This window comes from Pimephales promelas, chromosome 1 (assembly GCF_988280905.1).
Source record: "Pimephales promelas chromosome 1, fPimPro1.hap1.1, whole genome shotgun sequence".
NCBI lineage: Eukaryota > Metazoa > Chordata > Actinopteri > Cypriniformes > Leuciscidae > Pimephales > Pimephales promelas.
Window position 1 is genome coordinate 44,841,930 of NC_142769.1, and position 23,760 is coordinate 44,865,689.

Sequence of the window (23,760 nt, forward strand, 5' to 3'; positions counted from 1 at the left end):
AAACACATGTAAAAACATGAGAACAAACAACATATTAATATTTGATTTTGTTGTCCAAAAAATGTTTTCATGATTAGTAATCACAAATTTTTTTTTCTTTTGTCAAATCAACTTAAATAATATATTTAGTTCAGATAACATATAATTTTCAGTTTCTAAAGATTAAATCATTCGCTTTCATCGTATTAACTCACTTTTTCCATTTCAATGAACTTATCATTTTAAGGCAACCAGGTTACTTACTTTTTTAAGTTAAACCAACAATATTTTTTTACAGTTTGTGTATTTTTTTTGTTTTTGTTTAATGTATTAACTTACATGAACTAACAAAGAGCAATACATTTATTATGGTATTTTTAACATTAGTTACTAAAAATCCAGCTGTTCATTGTTCATGTTAATGCACAGTGCATTACAACTTTTGATTTCAATAATGTATTACTAAATGCTGAAATTAACATTAACACAGATTTTATAAATGCTGTATAAGTACAGTTAATTATTAGTTCATGTTAAATTGTTAACAATATCTTCCCTCATATGTAAAATATTTAAAAAATATAAATTATTTTCCAAACATTTTCAACCATAGTAGAATATTAAGATATTAACTTAATTTTTGTTCATTAAAATCATAACATTTGAAGGATGCTTATAATGCTTTGTCTGTATATACAACATATTTTCTTGTTCTGTCAAAATTCTGTGCGCTCTCTCCTCAGATCAGACCAATATTGGATTCAACAGCCTCCATTTAGCACCTCACCATGTTCCACGCTTGCGGTCTCCCAGGACAGATATCCCCAAAAGGACTTAGCGAAGCCAGCCACTATGAAGACAGTAAGTCCGTCTCTGATTAGCCATTAGCCCCTGCACCAGTGGGGTTTTAGCGGCCCAGCAGTGCAGCTTCTGTCCTTGTCTCCGTCCTTTCTCTCGACTAATTGGCACAGAGGGGTATCTGACAGGGTTGTAGCCTGTGGGAATAGACATTGACATCTGATCTGATGCTCACTTAAAATCAAAATCAGACTAAACTGCACTGTCGGGCCTTTTGAGCTCCCGTGAGGATGGAGATCTTGACAGCAGCGGCTCGAGGTTTGGGACACTGATGTCAACATTGCAGACAGCACGTGAAAGATGAAAGACAATTTTTCTCGGGTTCACTTTATAGTTGATAGCATATCAGTGTCCAGATGATGTACTTTAAGTGAAAGGGGAAACCTTGATCTCTTGAACATGTGAGTGCCGTCATATCTTGTTTAAAAGATTTTTTTTACCATCCACTTGCATGGAAGAAATCTTCTCATTATAGCCTGAAACGCATCTTTGAATATATTTTAAAATTTACTTTTTTTCCCTGTATGCAAATTACAATCATTACTCCAGTCTTCAGTGTCACATGATCCTTCAGAAATCATTCTAATATGCTTATTTCTGAATATTATCAATGTTTGTGGAAACTGAAAGCCTTTATTTGAAATACAAATCATTTTAAACTTTATTAATGCATTTACTGTTACCTTAGATCAATTTAAGGCATCTTTGCTGACCCCACACTTTTAAATATTAGTGTAGCTTCACAGTAGCTCCATTGGGTTATGTACTGTAGGTGCATTTGTGTGTGTGTGTGTTTAAAGGGAAATAGGCTCATTTTTCCACTCCCCCAGAGTTAAACAGTTGAGTTTTACCGTTTTCGAATGTATTCAGCCGAATTTTTTGATATTTAGAAGAATATCAGTAACCAGACAGTTTCTGGTCTCATTGACTTCCATAGTACATTTTTTTCCTACTGTGGAAGTCAATGAGACCAAAAACTGTCTGGTTATTGATATTCTTCTAAATATCAGAAAATCGGCTGAATGGATTTGAAAACGGTAAAACTCAACTGTTTAAATCTGGGGGAGTGGTAAAATTAGCCTATTTCCAAAAAAAGTGGAGTATCCCTTTAAGAAATAGACCTTTGCATGTCAAAGTAAGACCCTTGCATGCTCTTTGCATCTTCTCAGTATTAGATTGCTAAAATTCTGTCTTCATTTATACACCCTCGTGTCTTTCCAAACCTGTATGACTTTCTTTCTTCTGTGGAACATAAAAATAGATACTTTGAAAAAATATTGTCGATACAATAAAAGCTAATGGGGCCCAATGTTATCTAAATTAATCAGTAGTCACTTCAGAACTTTTTATGATCTCCAATATGTTTTTATTCAATCACATTAAAAATCCTGTCAATCAAACTTACTGTAAAATGGAAGATTTTTAGAGAATAACTATTACTTTCACTGAAAAATTCCCATAGCACCGCAAACATTCGTGTGGAATATAGTTCACATTACATAAATTATGTTTTTATGCTGTTTTTTTGTATAGCTTGACAGTCTCACATTCCCATTACTTGCATTATTAAAAAAAATTGCATCCTTCATCCTTTGGCGATCCACTGAAGACATGTTTGGAACAACATAAGGAGGAATTATTGATGACAGATTTGTCATTTTATCCTTGTACAAACATTATAGGAACATTTCAGAATGTTCACAGAACATAAGCAACAAGTTAAAGATCAGTTGAATATCCAACTAAAACATTTCAGGAAAAAACGTTCTGGGTCATTGTGCTAACATTTTGAGAACACCGGGTAACTTCGAAAGAACATTCTATTAAAGGAGTAGTTCACTTTTTAAAAAACAACTTTTGCTGATAATTTACTCACCCCCATGTCATCCAAGATGTCCATATTTTTCTTTTCTTCAGCCGAAAAGAAAGTAGGTTTTTGATTTTTCTCCATATAATGCACTTAACTGGGCACCAGACGGCTCAAGGTCCCAATGACAGTTTCAGTGCAGCTTCAAAGGGCTTTAAACGAGACCAGACGATGAATAAGGGTTTTATCTAGCAAAACGATCGCTCATTTCAAAATAAATAACAAAGTTTAAGTTTTATAAGCACAAATGCTCGCCTTGCTCTGTTCTGTGATGAGTGTTCGTGACTCTCCTGTTCAAACTCGTTCATCAAAATGAACAAATCTTTTTTGTAGTCATTTGGTTCATTCAATGGACAAAATGAACGAAATGACTCAAAAAAAGATTCGTTTTCATTTTGATGACCGAGTTCGAACAAGAGAGTCACACAGAACAGAGCAAGGCGAGCATTTGAGCTTATAAAACTTAAACTTTGTTATTCATTTTTGAAATGACAGATCGTTTCGCTAGATAAGACCCTTATTCGTCGTTTTGTCTCGTTTAAAGCCCTTTATAGCCGCCCTGAAACGGTCATTTGAACCAAGAACCGTCTGGTACCCAATGAAGTCCTTTATTTGGAGAAAAATTAATTAATTTCTTTTCGACTGAAGAAAGAAATGTGTATGTTTGTTCAGAACTTTGAGAGAGTATCCTGTTAGCTAGGGGTGAACCAAGCCAGATCTCACAGAGATTACTGAAATCACAACTTTCTTCCAAATGACGGTAGGCTTATACAATAAATACTGTGGCTAAAGGTGTATGCCAAATTAATTCATGTATAGGCTTCTCTTTTAAACTGAATGGCCTCCTTTTCCCCAAGCATCTTCCTCTTTTTATCTGATTCATATCCATCCGAACGAGATTCATAAGAAGTTTCCCATCCCATTCTTGTTGTGGCATCCCTCTCTGAATAGTGAGACTTGTATCACAGTCGGTCAACTCCTAAGCAAACAGCTCGGGCCTAATGACTTGCCCATCTTCTCCACCTCTCCAATTAGGTTCAGTCATGGGGGGTGAGAGAATGTAGTAGCACACAGTCATTCTAATGCCTGCTAATCTCTAACACACACACACGGCCCTCGCTCTCACCAACACGGGCTGGAGATAATCATCGAACCACCCAGGCAGCGAGAGTGTGAGTGTGTGGAGGAATGAAACGTTCCCAATCCCAGCAAACCTTCTGGGCTGTAGGTTCCTCATCAACCAATAAATGGGGAATATGCAAATGCTGATTTGGTAGGAGGGGTCCTGTCGGGTTTATAGGGATTAGCGCTTGTTCGGCTCAGCTCCCTGCCGGGCAAGCACACTAATACAGGTGTTGGTAAATTGTTGTTAGCCTCCAGCTAATTTGGTTCCTTTCACTGTGGCATTGTGCTAGCAGTCTGGGCCATTTGTAGTTGTGTTTGTCCATTGGCGGGGAGATTTCTCAGTTCTGTGGTGGGTCTGATATGATCCTCGGCTTGGTTCAGAGTCCACACTCTGTGCTACTTTGGATGTTCTTAATGAGGCTTTTAAAGCCAAAGTCTTGCTCTGAGGACACTGCGAGATGATACAATCGTCCTTAATTCCTTCTTCCAAGGTTTGTTTAGTATGAATTTTGAACATACTTGTCTGAAGACATTGTGATGAGATCAGTACAAGGCAGTGATAACGCTTACGTTTTGTATTAAGGAAAACTATGCCATTCACACTCAAATCTGATGTGGGAAAGAGTGTAGAGGTTAGCGACTTAGCATGTTTCCAGACGAGAGGTTGAGTTGCACACAAAGCTGAACCTCGGAGAACATCGGCAGTTCAAAGAAGTCATTAGGATAGTCCAGACGTGCAACAAAGGGGAGATTTGAAGTCTGCAAACAGGAGAAAACCTAAACCAAACATAGATATCCTCTAAGAAGCTTTCTATTATTATAGTATTTGGTATAGAAAACAAAAGGCACAGTACATAGTTTTTCTCTTGGGAAAATGTGTGAATCACCCAAACCATGGTGAGAATTGATTCTACACTTCTCTGAATTGTATTTATTTATTCAAAACCGAAAGCATCATCCATCTATCTATCTTATCAGTTTTCTGTATATTTCAACCAGATGAGAATTCGTACAGTATGTACAACGTGGTGATTTCATATGAATTCATTCAATCTGACTTTTGGAGATAAAACGTATGATTTGTATGACGGCCGGTCCACCTTAAATCTAATGAGAAGATCGTATAATCAATCAAAGTTTGTAATTGTATGGAGTTTTCCAGACCATTTTTGAAGATCATAACCATAAATAGCAGCAGCTACAGCAGTACTGTAGAAATACTTTTTTTATTTATTCTGTACATTTATTTTTTGTAGAAATGCGTTACGTTAACTGAAAATTCACAGTTGCTTGTCATGGAAGAGCTATAGCAAGAATAGTGTGGTGGTGTTCAGACATAATCGAGTGTGTAAAAATTAACAAAGCAACTGTACATTTTCAGTTTACATGCAACAGATTTCTGCAAAAATAAATTTACTGTATGAATAAAAATGTTAGTCTTTTTGTGAACAGTATTTACTTTTCCAAGTAAATTTGTACCTGCTGTTGAAATCTGTATCTAAAAAGCGCAGTCTGACAAACAAGAACATTCAGCTTAGACCATCTTGTATTGTATATGCAGTCAGTCAAATGTTTTTTTTTGTGAAGGAAAAAAATAACATGTATAAAAAATATTTCCATGGTAAAAAAACAAAACAAAAACTAAACACCTTGACCACTGTGGCTCACACGATGACAAACACTTTTTATTTTGGTGCCATTGGCCAATGTACCGACACAATAACTAGGTTTTGAAGCATGAATTAAAGGTACAATATGCAAGATTGTTTCGCCACCAGGGGTCACTAACTTCTTACAATAACAAAGGCGTATATTAATGACGTATATTCCGCATTAAGGGGAATTATGGATCTTGTCGTCAAGCTGATGGATCTTTTATTGATGAGTGAATACATAGATGTTTTTAACATGACTGTAGTATGATTCAGAACGCGATTGCTAGACCTAACGTTATACCAGTGCCACACGCAACGCGAGTCCCGCGGAGATAAAGGAATAAGGACATTTAATTCTACCGAACTACACGCAAGTGCTGAATTACTCACAGGTCAGTTTATTAGACGAATGAAACTTGAGGTAACGCAGCGCTGCTTCACTTGCTCTAACAGTTTCACTATCACACTAAACGGCATTTGAGTGTGTTGAATGTTGTTAGTTAGGTTGTTTGTTGGCTGAATGAGACTAAGCTATATTAACATTAGAGAATAACTTACAGATCATATTCTAACTTTTCATAATGTTGAACTATATAACATTGATTAGTTTTATATACATTAATTTGCTCACCTGTTTGCTCAAGTAACATGCAACACTCGCGTCTCTGTCAAGTCAAAGTTAGTCGCGAACGTGGAGCTCTCGGCATCTCGAAAGATGTTGATCTTCGTTTCAGTCCGCTTTTTGTCTCAAAGTCTGCTTGCCATGGTCCATAATGTTTGAACAAAACCCTGCGACGCTCACGCTGTTGAGCACGCATAACCGACCTAGTTATCCATGTCTGTCGCCATGGTTACTATTGCAGTACGAGGTCAAACCTGGCGGAAACCGAGGGATACGCTGATATGAAGTCATTTACTGGCGACTCCTCACCCCTGCTCACACGCCCCATTTCCTTGGTTAAAAATCACAATTTTCTCACAATTTACAAGTAGTTGGAAACATTTTGGATATTATAAGTAATCAACTTAACAAAATATATAACATTGGCCTAGTGATTTTTGGATATTTTACTGCAAAAATCCTGCATACTGTACCTTTAAATGTTTTGGGTGAGTTATTACATTTAGCAGACATGCATAGAGTTCGGTTTTGACAGTTGCACTTACAGTTTAGAGAATGTTAAAACGGTTTTAAAAAAAGTGCCAAAGCGATTGAGAAAAATGTAAGCTTATAGTTCGCTAAAAAAGTATTTGCTGGTGTTTCAAAGAACCTACCGAGCTTCACTTTTCCGGTAACAGAACTGAAGATCTGATATAACATAAACAACTTTTCTCCAAAGAACCACAGAAAGCTCAAACCTGCACTTTAACAATGCTGGGTTGTTTGAACCCATGTTTGTGTAAAATATGGACAAACCCAAATGTTGGGTTAAAAAAGTCATTTCAAATGAACCCAACTTCAACTTTCACTTTCAACTGTACATTTTTTTAATTGCAATTTTTAACCCAACATTTAAGTTTGTCCATATTTTACACAAACTTGGGTTCAAACAACCCAGCATTTTTTTAGAGTGTGCTAAGTCTAAGATACTACAAATAACCGTGAAAGAACCTGTTGTTTTTACGAAATAGCTTGTTTTGGACACTAAACGGCATGTATTATTCAGCCTCCGATCCTGAATAGTGCTCACTGGGATCTCAGGTCTCTCGATTCCTATTTGATTCATTTGCATGTTATACATATGTATGACATTCTCTCTAAAGTCATCATGTGCAAGTCATTTCTTCAATTAACTGTGTCAACTTTCTTTTAGACAAGCAGTTTTTTTCAGTCCCTCCCCCACTGAAATGGAAATTCAGTTGATGAAGGCGAACCTACAAGAAAATATGTCCAGCCCTGTGCTGTAATACACTTCACCTGTCTCCTCCCATTGTGAGCTAACGTATCTGTGCTTTACACAGCAGGCCGGACAGATGTGCTAATGCATTTCCAAGTATTATGTGATCCTGCTGTGGCCATGGCAGGGGCCTGATCTACGATCCCATCTCCCTCTGTGTTGGGCTGATCTAATCTGTTTGTTCATTTAATTACGCCATTGTTTTGGATGAGCTGGCAGGAAGCCTGGTCAAAGCAGGTCTGAGACCAGCTTAGCTGATGGCATTTGGGCCACAAAGCCGAGCTGAGCCGCATTGATACTAAGCCTGGATCGGCCGCTCTGCCAGACTTTACACGACACCGTTTTCAACTAAAAATGGGAAGCTTTTTACGTGTTTTGGCTGTTCATTTACACAACAACGGTGTTTCAAAATACCATATTGTCTCGGTGTACACCACAAAAACGTGAATTTGTGAAAACGGTGACATCATGCACATTACATGTCTAGTCTATAGGCACGTAGTGTTTCTTTACAAAGTGACATCGCCAACTACTGGCCTGGCATGAATAATGCAGCATTTTTAGTCGCTTTCGTGGATCGTTTTGACAACGTTGTCGTCTGTACGTGAAACTTAAAAATAAAATAAAAAAAAACTTTCAGTTTTAGTACATGAGTCCCTGAACTAAGTTCTCTAAGTTATCTGTTTAGTGACTAATGGTAAAGTATATGTTATTTACTGCACAAAAACTGTGCTAAAAGAGCCATATATTCATATATTTTATATAGCGATGCACCGATATGAAAATTTTGGCCGATACCGATAATTCTTTATATTTGGAAGCGGATAACCGATATATCGGCCGATAAACTTAAATCCAAATTTTTATCTAATTTTGAGAGCCTGATTACAAAAACAAAAGTCTCACAATTAAATCCATGTCCCAAGCGCACAATTATGTTCTCATTATAGTGTTGTATAGCCGATATGACAGATTTGCGTCGCACATGTTGTCCCGAACCAGATTTTCATTTTTTGAAGAGATTTCAATCATATTTCAAGAAACTCAAAAACATAAACAGTGCTCAACAAGTGTCTCAGCTGAAGGGAATAATACATTATTTATCGGCTTTAATATATCGTCCAAATTTTCTTACCAGGCCGATAACGATAACATTAAAAATGAACATATATATCGGCCGATACCGATATGCTGGCCGATATATCGTGCGTCCCTAATTTAATATATATATATATACATGAACAATAGATGAAAAAATTAAGAATAAGGATAAATCGTAAGGAAATGAGTTAATTTTACTATCATGCATGATCATAATTTCTTCTCCTTCCAATATTTTTTTCGTGTGATATAATAAATTAGTGTTATAGCGTAGACTAAAATACGATGGCATCAAATAAACATTGTGCAAAATGAATAAATGCAAAACATATTCTATTTAGCTGATTTTTCTGGTAACACTTTACAACAGGGTCTCATTTGTTTAGTTAATTAACAATGAACAATGTTTTACCATTATTCAGTATAGGAAACCTTTCTCATTTTGACAAATATAGAAATATCCCTTGCAAGTTTTAGTCTGAAATGGGTCATAGTGTGACCAGGCCAGTCGTTGTTAAGATTACCTGACATGCAAATGAAAAATATAACAAGGCAAAAGAGTCAAGTCTAATGATGTCGCTCCTGTTCAGCTCTGGGATTATGAAGCCTGTGATGCCTGCTCCTCTGGGACTACTGAAGAATTAGGCCCACATTATTGGACAGTCCTTTTTTGACAGTAATTGACAGTTGCATTTGACTATTGAGGTCTAATTAAGCTAATCCTCACCCGGGGATCAGCTGGGATCGTCCTGCAATCCGCAGTCCCTCTGTGCCAGGTCCCCGGTTCTGTTCTTGAAAACCTCCCCGTCCCTGTGCAACCACTTGCCACTTGATTCGTCCTGGCGTCCCAAGCCGCCCGCCTCCTCTTTGGCCCCTTGCAGGCTGCAGATCCTGCTAATGTGCTACAATGAGGAGCAGATTGTGCTGTCAGGCTCCATTAATGGCCATCATTAGCATCACACTCAAGAGTCAGTGGCTCTGCTGGCTAAGCCCTCTGTGTCAGTGCGCATGTTTCAATTGGCCAGGATATGGGACATATTGCCCTACAGTGGGGCATTAGGCCTCCTGTTTCTGTGTATTCTGGATTAGACATCTAGTTTTTAGCGACCATTTGGAACCCACTTTTTGATACAAATTCAAACTTTCTGTTGTGATTTAAATACATTCTAATTTGAATTCTAATTTATTTAAAGCAAAAAGAAAAACATTTTTTTTTTTGGAACAACAAAGCATACGTACATTTTTTTTTAATGTATGTGTTTTACCCAGAATACATATTCAAACTTTCTGTTGAGTTAGAATAAATTGAAATTACAAAAATATTTATAAGAAAAATATTTTGCCAACAACAAAGCATTAAAATAACTATATACTTTTCCTAAAAAAATCCATATATATATATATGTGTATATATATATATATCTATATATATGTGTGTGTGTGTGTGTGTGTGTGTATATACAAAGTATATATATATATATATATATATTATTAGGGCTGTATTATTACTATATTATTAGGGCTCATGTATATGTATGTATATATATAAATACACATGTATATGAACTGTGTATATATATAAATACACACGCATGCATGTATATTTAAGAAAAAAATATTATTTATATATAAAACATTTATATTTTCATATCATATAAATTATATATAAATCTATATAAAGTATATACATGAAAATATTTCTTAAATATATACAAGCATGTATGTGTATTTATACATAAAATAATTATACACAGTGCACCCACATATATTATGTAAACACAAACTTTTATTTTGGATGAGCTTAATCGCGATTAATCGTTTGACAGCCCTAATATATATATATATATATATATATATATGTATATATGAAGAGTTCAGATGCAAAAGCCTCTAAATGCCATTTGAAATTTTCTTCTTTAATGATGATTTTTATCAAACTTGTATATTTAAGTTCAGTAATTTCACTTAAATGGCAATGATAATTACCTATTAATTGTTATTTAAGTGAAATTACTGAACTTAAATATACAAGTTTGATAAAAATCATCATTAAAGATGAAAATTTCAAATGGCATTTAGAGGCTTTTGCATCTGAACTCTTCATATATACACACACACACATAGGCTATATATATATAGTGAAAGATCTGGAGTTATAATCAGAAGTAAAATGCATGACTTCAAGTCATATCAAGCTGTTTTGACATTTAAAAGTGTGGCTGTAAAAAGTGTTTTTAATGACACTGTGAATGACAACCCTCCCCTGAACCCCAGCATGGCCTCAATCGCATTTCCTACATACGTTCATCTGATCGAAGTCAGCCCACAATGACTCAACATGTGTGTATGACAGCGGCCTACACAAAGCCATCTCTCCTCCGCAGGCTGCCACAAACCCCCACCAAGACTGGACAATAGGAAGCCATTTTGATTCCACTCAGTGCTAATTAACAGACTATAGTCCGCTGGCATCTCTGGGGCTCACCGCGGTCACCCTGTTACTGTCAGGACAGCAAGATCCAAGTCTTTTGTCTTAAGCTGCGAGGGGGATGTGGATTCCTTCATGACGCATTTTGTCATTCTTCCATCTCCGCGACGAGATTGGTTTAAGCTCAATAATAGAAAAAGAGCAGCTTTTCAGAGAGAGGCTTTAAGTTAAAAAAATCAGCAGGGAAAATTCATTCATTGCATGAGCATATCCAGATGCATTGTGAGGTGCTTTCTGAATAACACGTCCTTACTTGTGCATACAGGTACTAGGTTACGTAGCCTATAGAAACTCATTCTATTGAAGGTTCTGTAAAAGTCGCTGCCTTAAAATTTCAGTACAATCAACTTATGTTTGAGTCATTTCAACTAAACTGACTTTTAAAATTAGTTGAAACTTGTATAACTTATAAAAAAATAGTTGAAATTGCTTAACTTATTTTGATGAGTTAAAGCAATGTAAAAACATAAGTCGTCATAACTTATTGATCATTTCACTGTAAAAAAAATATGTTCATGTTTTGTAATCACAACATTTTTTTCTTTTGTCAAATCAGCTTAAATAATTAATGTGGTTCAGATAACAAAATATTTTGAGTTTCTGATGATTAAATCAATCTCCTTCATCGTATTAACTCAATTTTTCCATTTCTGAACTTAAAATTTTAAGGCAACCAGGTTACTTAATTTTTTAAGTTAAACCAACAATATTTTTTACAGTGCAGTCTAGAACCTTTAGGGAATTCCACCATGAGATCATTATGGGTTTAGTAAAAATGTATTCATTTTAATTCAATTTTAATGTTATTACATAATATGAAATACACACTGTCAGAAAAAAATGGTACAAAATTTGTCACTGACGTTGTTACCCTTTAAAAAGGTTCTCATTAAGGCTGCCATTTAGGTACTAATAGGTACAAATGTGTCCCTTTTGAATGGGTAACGCCCAAGTTACAGCTTTTGTACCTTATTTTCTAAGAGTGCACTTTAAATAACCCAACAAACAGGAAAATATTATAATGCTTAAGACATTTCTCCTTACATAGAACCTTTTTGGCATAAATGATTCTTTAAAACTGAGCCAAGAACCCAATATTCTATGTGAAACCCCATTGAACCTTGTTTCCAAAGAGTGAAATTGCTGCATTAAAATATGGTTTATGATATTTACATGACAAACTCATGTAAAAAATAATAATAATAATAATTCTTTAGAGCTATTTTCTGGTGTTCTTACAGATTTAAAGAAGGAATAATGAAAGCTGATATCCATAGCCTTTAAATCTCCACTACATTTGTTCAGTAACATCTGAAAGAGCAGGATTGTCAGCTGACATATGGGTCTATTCATACCAGCGGCCAACAAACGTTTGAACAAGAGGTGGAATTTAAACAGTTGGAGTCTTGTGCACAGACAATACAATCTGCTTTAAAGGATTGGCACATATGGTGTGGTCTTGTTGGCTAAAAAGGAAAATGGCCTCATTCACTATTTAGATATGTTTAATGACACTGTATGATGCAGTTTTGAAATGCATGTATTGGCTATTTGGACTTAAATCACACTGTCCTAGTAATTTGGCAAAATGTGCATGTTTGATTTGTACTTTCTGGTTGGAAAGCCTGTCCACAGCTGTACAGACATGAAGAAAGGAGGAAAGCATTTTTGGTTTCACCATCAAAACAGACAATGATCTTTATTTATTTTTTTATTTTGCTTTTTTTTTTTTTTTTAAACATGAACATCAGTCAAAAATTAAGTGTTAACTGATTTTTTAGTTTTTTTTTTTTTTACCCCTTATACCAGCTTAATGCACCCCCGCCCCTGGAAAAACAAATTAATTAATTAATTGATTACTAATAATAGTAAAAAAAATAAACTGAAAATACTATATATATATATATATATATATATATATATATATATATATATATACACACACACACACAGAATATCACAGATAAAAGGGAAAATAGGCCTAAATAACAATTACACATATAGGAGTTAGATCTCAGAGAAGACAATAAATAAACAATGTTTAGACTTTACAGGACTAGTAAGTTTACACAGAGGTAAAATACATTTGGAATAGTTTTTTTTAGTACACTTTTAGTTTACTTTTTATAGTACATTCTCAATTTGGGAAAGAAAGCAATGATCTTAAACGTACACTGACACCTACTGGTGAGGAGAGGACATAACACAGAAGCGTGTCATTACAGATGGCATGGCATTGTAGAAATAAATGATTTGATGATAAAACGAGTTCATTTTTATCTGATTATGTGATCTCAACATGTGTGCCAGCATTCAATGAGAAATGCAACTACTTCTTTAATCAGTGATATGACATTTTAAACTTTTTGTTATTTATATATTATTATTTTACTTTTTAAATATACCCCAAATGTATTAATTGTTAATGGATGTATTAATTATTTTGTTAAAATAATTTATTTATGTGTAAAATGTTTTTAATTAGTAAAAAAATACTTTCTAAAAGTATTTAAAAATAGATGTGTGATGATAAACTTGATGATAAAAATGTCCATTGAGAGAAAAAGTAGCAACAAAGAGAGAGAAAAAATTGCAATTGTGAGATATAAAATGTATAAAAATAAGTGATTTAAAAATGTAAAATAAATTTGCCATAGAATTCCTTATATATATATATATATATATATATATATATATATATATATATATATATATATATATAACAATTAAATAATGAATTTTATATAAATAAAATTAACAATAGCAATTAGGTGTCATTCACTTGTACCTCTTGGACTCCTAAATATTGATTTTATTGACTTAATGTGTAATAAACATAATACCTACATATATGGTGTCATTATTTTACTTGAACTCTTTGCATTCTTTTAACACTTACACACATTTTTGATTTGTTCCATCTGCAGGAAAAATAGGAGTTCAATAAAAAGCCTATTCAATCTGTTCATCATATAAAGCGATCGCGTCTCTTCAGAAAATTTGGACTAAACCGCTCAATTCATGTGGATTAGTTTTAGTTTTACAATCCCTTAACTTTTTGAAGCATATGTGGTAGTTGGGTAGCTCTCAATAAGGCACAGAAAGCTCTCAGATTTCATCAAATATATCTTAATTTGTGTTCCGAAAATGAACTAAAGACTTGCGCGTTTGGAACGACATGAGTAATTAACGACAAAATTTTAATTTGTAGATGAACTATCCCGCTCTTGTCCAGTCGTGCTCGTGCATTTCCGTTTCAAAACAGTTGCAGCGCTGTCTCTGCGTGCTGTGTATGTACGCGTTCTGCGCATGCGTCTGGTGAAACGAGCTGTAACTAGGAAGAAGCTTCAGCGTACCACAGTTCTTCTGTTTATCGAGCCTGGCATGAATATATTTCATTCTAACTGGGGTAAAGCCTTAAGCTTCTTGACTGTTTTTGTTGTGTCCCTCGCCGCTGTTTTTCAGTATCTGGAGAATTTAGAGACTGTCGAGATCCCAAGGTAAAGTAGCCTATTAATTATTTACGACCTAGCCTACTACGACCACTTGTACTACTCTAGATTACGATATCGATATGTGACTATTTAATACTGGTTGAATACTTTGTTGCAACATTGTTGCTTTGTCGTGCTTGTACTGATTTTCCAATATTTCCAACTGCATTTCCAATTCTCTGCAGTGAGTGATCTTTCTGATTTTCTCTAACCACTCCTTGTAATAATGCCATTTCTTTCTTCATGATTGTGTCTGTAACATTGTCAAAACAAAGATAGAAATAATAATAAAGAGCATGTGCAAAAACAACAACAAAATTGCAATAAAATCATGAAAAATAGCGATAGAAATGAACAATAATAGAAAAATATAAATAATTTGCTTGCATGAAATAAGCTCTCAAGTGGCTAGCTTCAGAGTTCTCAGATTATATACATATATATTTCAGCACAGTTGCTATTAAAATTTCTCAGATTTATTATCCAGGTAACTTATTTACCACAGTCCTGCTGAAACTGCTGTACAAATATTGGAAAAAACAAGTAACTGATCGAATTTTGCTTTGAAGAACAACTTGATCGTCTCACGAAGCAGTTATTATAACTAATAGCAAATCTGTTCATTCTAGTTCACGTGTGCAAATTTTGCAGTGTCATTGTGATGTTGCGAGATTTAAACGGTTATGCAATAATATTTTCCTGACAGAATGGATCTGAAAGCAATGGAAGAGAGTTACCGACAGAAGAACAAAACGTGCTTCATTCTCGGCTCTTCAGGCGAGACAGGAAAGGCGCTCTTGAAAGAAATAGTGGAGAGCAACATCTTCTCCAAGATCACTCTCATTGGACGCAGGCAGTTAACCTTCGAGGATAAAGCCTATGAAAATTTGGTAATGTGCCAAGCTTGGGAATGTCCTGTTTTTTTTTTCCTGTACAGTAGTCCAAAATGAATACCATTGCATAATAAAAGATCTGGGACAGGAGTTTGTGTAGGCAGATGTCATATTTTAAAACGTTATATATTATGGATTCGGGTCTTACCATTCATTAGCCTTGTTCCTCTTCTCCTCAGGTGCAAAAGGTGGTTGATTTTGAGAAGTTGGAGGAGTACGCAGAGGCTTTTCAAGGCCATGATGTGGGATACTGCTGTCTAGGAACAACTAAAGCCAAAGCAGGAGCTGTATGTGTCAGACGTCATCTTTATGGACCGTATTAATGCATGAAGGACTTTATCCAGAACCTTGGTTGATAATGCTTGAAATTAGGGTCTGTTTCAGCTGTTTCAACTAAAAAAAAACTTAAACAAGCAAACTTTTGTATAATAACAAAGATCGTTATTGGGAATAAATGCTGAAAATTGGCAATTTAAAGGGATGCTCCACCCAAAAATGAACGATTGGAACCAAAGAGTTGTTTGGCACCATTGACTTCCATAGTGGAAAAAAAAATACTATGGAAGTCAATGGTGCCAAAGTCCCAATCGTTCTTCAAAATATCTTCCTTTGTGTTCAGCAGAAGAAAGAAACTCACACAGGTTTGCAACAACTTGAGGGTGAGTAAATGATGACACAATTTTCATTTTTGGGTGGAGTATCCCTTTAATTAAAAATGAAAAACACAACTTAAAAAGAAAAGTATTTTCTGTTTCTCTATAGAGTTCTCAAAAACTTCTGGAACACATAAATTATCCATGTTGTTTTGAGCAAAGAAAATCATGAAAATATTTTCTTAGTGTTCTAAGACACAATGCAAGTTCATTTCATGTTCCTTTCCTGTGGCAGATGTGGTTTATTTCATGATAAATAACGTTATTTATTCAATTTTTTTTTTTTTTAATTGGGCCTCAGGAAGGGTTTTTCCGGGTGGATCATGACTACGTACTCAAGTCCGCAGAACTTGCCAAAGCAGGAGGTTGTTCCCATTTTCACCTAGAATCCTCCAAAGGTGCCGATAAAACCAGCAGCTTTCTCTACCTGAAAACTAAGGTATTAGAACACCCAATGCAACATATGGTCAGCTGAGATTTGCTTGCTTTTTTTTTGCACAATCTTGTATTTTAAATGTGCTAAATGTAAGTTTTCTTCTAAAATGAATCCTTTTTAAATTTCTGTGTGTGAAGGGGTTGTAATCCCACATTACAATGATCCACTTGTCGGGTTTTGCTATTACCTCTGAATGCCAGTATTCCTATTTCTATTTTATTTATTTATTTATTTTTTTTGCAAAATCCATCAGATGTGACATGCATGAGCCTCCCTCCTTTTTATATACAGTCTATGCGACGGCACTACTGACGACATGGAGTCTGATAACACGAAAAAACGACCTGCCTCCAGCACAACACACACTCCAACACAAACTCCACATAAATATAACAAACATAACAAAAATGTATCTGCTGAAGCTCGTCAGGCCAAACGTGAATAGGATCGACTTAGATTACGGATTAACATCGGCAGAGCCTTTGAATTATGGAGAGACTTCTGCTATTTTTATTGTGATAAATTACAAGTTTTCAGATAATGGTAAACTGTAATGAAATAGCAAGGTAAACTACAAAATACATGAGACATGAAATGAACACAAAAGACTGTTCCAGGGTAACAAAAAGTAGGTGCTTTTGGGTGTAACTTTTATTTACTAGATCTATTGTCTAACGTCACTCATCCCACTACTTTCATATTGTTTACAATACACATTTCCAGACGCGTTCAGTGCAGTAATGTCACTTCCTACGACTGAAATTGTTCAGTCTAGTTCACCAACCGTTTTCGTTATCATATTATACATTCACCTATGTTGAAATTGCTCATTGTGAAAGATACACGAATATGCCTTATGCTAGATGGCACCACAAATGTAATATTATCATGGTATGAGCATGGAGCATTAGTTCAACATCAAGCTGATAAAAGTAGCCTATTATTGTAACGTTGCAGTGGGAGTTTACATGAGTTTCCAGCATGCTGTGTGATGCTTTCTCCGGTGTTTTGAAAGTCTTTAATGTGGCCGGCCGTGTAGGGTTGTAACGGTATACCGGTATGACGGTTTATCGCGATATTGACATGTACGATTATCATATCGTGCACATTTGCTTATCCGCGGTAAAAAAAAAAAAAAAAGAAGAATTCACCTTCACTGCCGCATGCAACTTCTTTCAGCTTGACTGCTTACTCCATATCCGTACAGCGCTGAAAATGTCCGAGACAGAGGCTGCGAATCTATCTCCCGCCAAAAAAAATAGAAATAAAATCTGCAGTATGGGAATATTTTGTAACTTAGCCTATATCCGAAAAACGATCTTGATGTTGTCCTTGAAGATGGATATCCAGTTTGCAAGATATGTGGACGAAGAGTGGCTGCAAAAGGAGTAAACACGTCGAACATGTTCTCCCATATTTAGGAACACCATCCCTCCGTGAAGATAAAGGTTATTCATAACTTTTATAACTTAAGGCCATATTATTTCTGTCATGCTGAGGGAATCCCGGTCTGTCAAAAAGACGCACACATGCGTCTTTTTGCGTTACAAAACAGATGCCACGTAAAATGTGCGATTTAAAAAGATAGATGGATAAATAAAACAAAATATAGCTATGCAGTAGCCTAAATCAAATCGCGATGTGCGTGTCTGTGAATATACAACGCAAAAAGACTGGTGTGCAAGCCCCTTCAGCGTCTCTGAATGAGCAGCGCCGTTTCGTCTAGTAGATCTAGTACACACTCAAGTACGCATGACGCTCATGGTTTTTAAAGCTGTCTCAGCCACTACGAAGACGTGAACACATGAACATATCTAGACAGAGAACACTTAATGTGCACTTTATAATTATTTTTTTAAAGAATAATCATCAAATACACTGACTGAAACTCATAGGTGTTCAGTAGGTGTTAACGCGGGGTTAAATGTAACACGGACCGTTTACACAGTTCGTCAGGATCAAGCAGGCTGTCTTTCCGCTATTTTTCTCTTGCTGCCAGAAGACGGTCTCCCGCGAATTTGCGGAAAGTTTTGATTATATTTCGTGAAGATACTGGACAAAGAGTGTTTTGACACCATGAAAGTAATTTTTTTCATCATAGGTTTTTTTCGGTTTCTGAGTTGGGTGTATAGGCTACGTTTCCAAATCTAACTTTATATTGCCTTACCGTCTTGTTGGCTCAAACATAGCACCGTTTTGAAACATGTCAGCAATTCCTAGCGACTGTTAGCTAGGTTTAAAATATGTAATACACAGCGGGGTTAATTCTAACAGAGTGGTACAACTAAGCCTCCAAGTGTACAATGATAATCAAATGAAAACGGAGCCACACAACTTTTCAGGTTTGAGTATACATTTAACTTTGTTAGACGTTCACAAACAATGTTGGGATTTAAAATGTTTAAAATTTAGTGTTCTATGAATGATAACTTGTTTATTTATTAAAAATATGGCCTGTTATTAATGCAATAAACCCTTTAAATTTTTATTTTAAGCTAATTTGTATTATCATTACTGTTATTATTAATAATAATAATAATTGTACATCATGCAGCTGCCACACACAAATCTAATTTAATTGCAATTACAATATTTATAATTTTATTTATTATTATTTATTGCAAAACTATGCAGCCCTTTTCTATGTCTCTATCCATGATATTGATCCATAATAGAAGGATGATTGGATGAGGGATATGTATGGATATCTGTCTATACAGATGCACAAACAATATCAAACTATACAAATAAAATAGTACTGAATTATGTGTGTTACACACAAGTGTTACAACTAACCCCTCTCTCTGTTACAATTAACCCCGCATATGGGGTAAGTTGTAACATTTGCACTTCTGTCACTTTCAGTCCAACTGTACGAAAATGGTAGGTCCTAGAAAAAAACTTTAAGTGTTCATTTGTAGCAGAGATGTGCATGTTGCTTGTGTAAAAAAAAGTATTAATCTAACCTAATTATTTTTTAATTAATTGAGCCAAAAGCAAAAAGCGTTAGGTTGTGCCCCGCTCTCCCCTACAACCTGGAAAAAAAAAAGTTTGGTTTTGCCTATGATTAAAATATATTACTATTGTGTATAGTTTTTTTGTCCATGTTTTAATTTATTAAACTTCTCTTGTGTAGACAAACTAAAGTTGTTACATTTTATTTGATTGCATTCTCAAAAATACATTTTGTATTCAATCACAGAATCCAGATCAGTTATTTCAGACAACCCAGAATTTCTGAGGAAATAAATATACATTTCATAAAGACTCTATTGAAAAAACCTTTGTTACAATAAACCATGTTCAACCAAAAACAATATCTGTTTTTATTCATTTAAGGGCCATTGTAGCTGATGCTGATTATAATAATGATAGTTTTAATATCGTATACCGTGAAACCGTGAAACCGTGATATTTTCTGAGACGATTATCATACCGTGAAAATCTCATACCGTTGCAACCCTACCGTGTACCAAGAGGGCTCGCTCTTGTTTTCGAGTATGCGCAAGAGCACGAGCGATCTTGTAAAAATTGGTTGCAATCTGAAACATCATCGATAGAGGCCACTAAAAAATACATATAGCACCTTTAATGTACTTCAATCCATGTACTTCAATTAATGTACTCCTGACCATTGCAGTAACACTGGTGTATTCACAGGGACAGGTTGAAGCAGAAATTGGAGACCTCGGCTTTGAGCGTTTCTCCGTCTACAGGCCAGCGTGAGTCCCTCTACTTTTTGCTGGATTAAAATCTGTTGTGATTTCTGAGGTCATGCATAGTTCATCATTTGTTCTGTTGCTCATATATGGTTGTTTATTTCTAGGGTGCTCCTTGTGGACAGACAGGAGAGCAGGCCGGCTGAGTGGATGGCCCGGAAATTTCTTGGTGCATTCTCCTCCGCTTTCCCTACCGCAATGTCCATCCCCATCACATCAGTCGCTAGAGCTATGCTTGTCAACACACTCCAAGATGGACAGCAGAAAGTGGAAATTCTTGAAAACAAGGCCATATACAATCTTGGTAACATTGGAGACAAAAAATAACACTTTAATTTCCACATTTTTAAATTAAGTGCAATTCTGGCATGGTTTCGTGAACAAGATAAGCCAAAATAATATTTTAATGCAGTTTACTTGGATTCTATTATCATATTGAGTTTTTTAAAAACATATTTGTACTACTTTGTTCTAAATAAGGGTTATATGTGCTGTGCTATACTTCACTTTGGATTCTGGTGCTTTTTTTTTTGTCTTGATATTTAAATGAATATTGATCTGGAAAAATTAAATTATATTTATACTTGATCACAACTATTGTGTATTTAGTTATATTAATTTGTGTGTTATGTCTGAAAAGTGTATTAAAACGTTCAACTTTAGTTGGTCATGATCAGTTTTGGGTGTAATGCACAGTAATTTAATGACTTTGCCATTGAAAAAAAAGGGATTACTCTTAGTAACTTAATTAGTTACTTCTGATGTTTTTTATAGAAGACAGAATAATTCTACATAAAAATGTAGACAAAACAACAAATAAATAACAAAACTATTGGATTTAGGATCAACATTTACCATTGTGTACTGTTAAAATGTGTTTTTAATTAAACATTCTCCCTTTAAATACGTTGGTCAGTTCAAGAATAATTTCTGCAATGTTTATATTGTTTATTTGAAAGAATTAAAAGAGACTGTTCGTGTCTATCCTTGTATTATTCAACTGGTCCAGGTTGATATGGTAAGTAATAAGTAATGCAATACTTTTTAGAGAGGAATTAGTAAAGTAATCTGAATTAGTAGTTAGTACTGAATTACTTTTTTAGAGTAACTTACCTAACGCTAGTCATGATTAAACATAATTTGCTCTAATAGTCACACTTCACAAGCATATATTAGCTTTAGATTGACATTAAACATACGACACAGGCATAACACATACTTTACGAGCTGTTCATCATATGTTTAGTTGCATTCAGAACATCTGTTTTTGAACCTGGAAACTTTAATATTAGCCTATTTATTAACCCATGATCCAACTTTGTGATTCTGAGATTATTTTAAACCACACTGAAAGAGTTCACGTGTGCTTGACACTTGATGATTTCCTTCCTGAACTTACCAATTAAAAATGTACACTCAAAATGTGAAGAATTCACAATTTAAGCACAAGCCGTAAAACATTATTTGCTTTATTGTTATACTTTTACAAGCCTTACAATATTAATGAATGTGAAGTCATCTGAGTCCAAAGTTTTGACTGGTAAGCAGTGAGTGTTATTCTAATCTAAACACACGTCTGGTTTAGTCGTCGTGTAGAGTTGAAGAGGAACATAAACATACATAAATGACTTATTGATGTTTTATTTGTAGGTTACATAAGTCTTCTTTTGCTGCATGTGCTGCATGTTATTATTGAGAAAACAGCGACCTCACATGGTGATAAAAGGGAAGTACACCTGAGGAAGAATGACCCGGATGGGAAAAACTCGAATTCAAGAGAGAGACTACAACATGGCAGCGTACACAGGTACACGTGCTTGTTTCAAATGTGATGTATATATTTGCTTTAACTTATAATTAATGATTTTAACTGCTTTAATGTAACGAATCTTAAGAGTGTTTTTTTAATCCCAGAGGATTTTTTCCCCTAATGGTGTAATTCCGCTAACGCTAATTATGTCGAAGGTTCTGACCGGTTGTTTAGAAGATGTTGTATGGATGTGTGAATTAAGACTATGTATAAAATTGTTTCGTGCCACGTAGGCGATGATGTGTGTGATGAAGTACCCGAGCTGTCTGACAGTGATGAAGAACAGTGGCAGTCAATTGAGGAGGGATCTGAACTCATGACAACAGTCCTGTGTGTGCTGTGTGACAGGTGACATCCAATACTAACCACTCATCATGATTCATCCTGACAGAAATCTTTTCTAGAGACAGATTTTGTGGATTTTGATCCGCTCATGTTTGTTTTCAAACTTTTATTTGTCTGATATCTCCAAATATGACTGCTAGCCTGCAACATTTCTAATTTAGCTATTAAATATTTTATTTCATGTTATTAGTTGTATAATCATATGATGATTTTAACACTGATTTGAACACTATGAGTATTTATTTATTTAGATTTGCAAAACTATGTCTTTTCACTTTTAGTTTGAACTGATCCTTGTATCTTTGGGTGAACAGTTGTAATTATCTTTTTGTATGTCAAGTCATATACAAACTATTTACTACCGGTAGGATGAGGGGTTTGTGTACTCATGCACCCGTGTCTCACTTTAAACAGGACTCTCGCCTCTGTGTCTGAGACATTACAACACTGTAAGGCAGACCATGGTGTGGATATTCCAGAACTTGTTCAAAAGCACAGTAAGTTTTCCAAACCAAGGACTGCTCATTGTTCTGAGTGATGTCTGATATACCTTATATATAATGTTTTAATTCCTCTTTAGGGCTTGATGATTATAGCTACATTAAGATGATAAACTACATTAGGACTTCAGTAAGTATCTATTTGATTCATATGGTTCAAGTGGATATTGGTGACAAGATGACCTGACTAAGTTTGTGTTGTGTGTGTTTTTGTTGTAGAAATGTTCTGCAGAGAGTTTGTTACTGGCTTCAAATGGCCCAGTGCCTTGGAACAGTGATGAATATATGAAGCCAGTATTACCAGATGACCCATTACTGCAGATAGGTAGGAGAATTATTATTTTTGTCTAATTTCTAAACACAAATTCCCATCCATATATGTTTACACACACACTGTGCAAAAGTTTAGGGTCGGTAAGATTTTTTTTAATGCTTTTGCGAGAAATCTCTTTTGTTCATCAAGGCTGCATTGACTTGATCAAAAATATAATAAAAACAGTAATATTGTAAAATATCATTGCATTTAAATAATGTTTTCAATTTGAATATATTTTATTCAATTGAATTTTCAGTATCTCCAGTCTTGAGTCACATGATCCTTCAGAAATCATTCTAATATGCTTATTTGATGCTCAAGACACATTTCTTATTTATATCAACAATTTTTTGGAAATTGTGATACTTTTTAATTTCCAGGTTTCTTTGATGAATAGACAGTTCAAAAGATAAGGATTTATTTGAAACAGAAATCTTTTAGTAAGGCTTTATTTATGTAACACCTTTTAAAAACAGTGTGTATAATATTATAGTATAAGATTAATTAAATAAATCAATGAAAGGACCTTGCGAACAATGTGTTTTTAAGATACTTTTTAAGTGCGAGTCGTTTGCTAGTAGGTTGTATTACGTAAGCTGTATTCTGAATTTTAAAACTAAGGT

The 23,760-nt window shown here is 34.9% G+C and overlaps 2 protein-coding genes across 4 annotated transcripts in view; both read left to right on the forward strand.

Moving 5' to 3' along the window:
* Positions 1-21,148, forward strand: part of htatip2 (HIV-1 Tat interactive protein 2) — a 43,560-nt gene extending 22,412 nt beyond the window's left edge. The window contains exons 2-7 of one of the 3 annotated variants that reach the window (XM_089130072.1): positions 723-840; positions 15,172-15,355; positions 15,538-15,645; positions 16,313-16,450; positions 20,108-20,169; positions 20,274-21,148. In XM_089130072.1, coding sequence (XP_088986198.1) covers positions 15,173-15,355; positions 15,538-15,645; positions 16,313-16,450; positions 20,108-20,169; positions 20,274-20,493 — 711 coding nt within the window. In that variant the 5' untranslated portion in view covers positions 723-840; position 15,172 and the 3' untranslated portion in view covers positions 20,494-21,148. Of the gene's footprint in view, positions 1-722; positions 841-14,277; positions 14,472-15,171; positions 15,356-15,537; positions 15,646-16,312; positions 16,451-20,107; positions 20,170-20,273 lie in introns of those variants that run through there. The other 2 variants (XM_039659559.2, XM_039659560.2) reach the window with 2 other exon arrangements.
* A 687-nt stretch (positions 21,149-21,835) lies between these two features.
* The window catches only part of prmt3 (protein arginine methyltransferase 3), a 65,235-nt gene continuing 63,310 nt past the window's right edge, over positions 21,836-23,760 (forward strand). Inside the window, exons 1-5 of the mRNA XM_039659130.2 lie at positions 21,836-21,973; positions 22,210-22,324; positions 22,736-22,818; positions 22,902-22,951; positions 23,041-23,146. Of these exons, the coding sequence (XP_039515064.2) occupies positions 21,913-21,973; positions 22,210-22,324; positions 22,736-22,818; positions 22,902-22,951; positions 23,041-23,146 (415 nt within the window). The 5' untranslated portion in view covers positions 21,836-21,912. The remainder of the gene's footprint in view (positions 21,974-22,209; positions 22,325-22,735; positions 22,819-22,901; positions 22,952-23,040; positions 23,147-23,760) is intronic.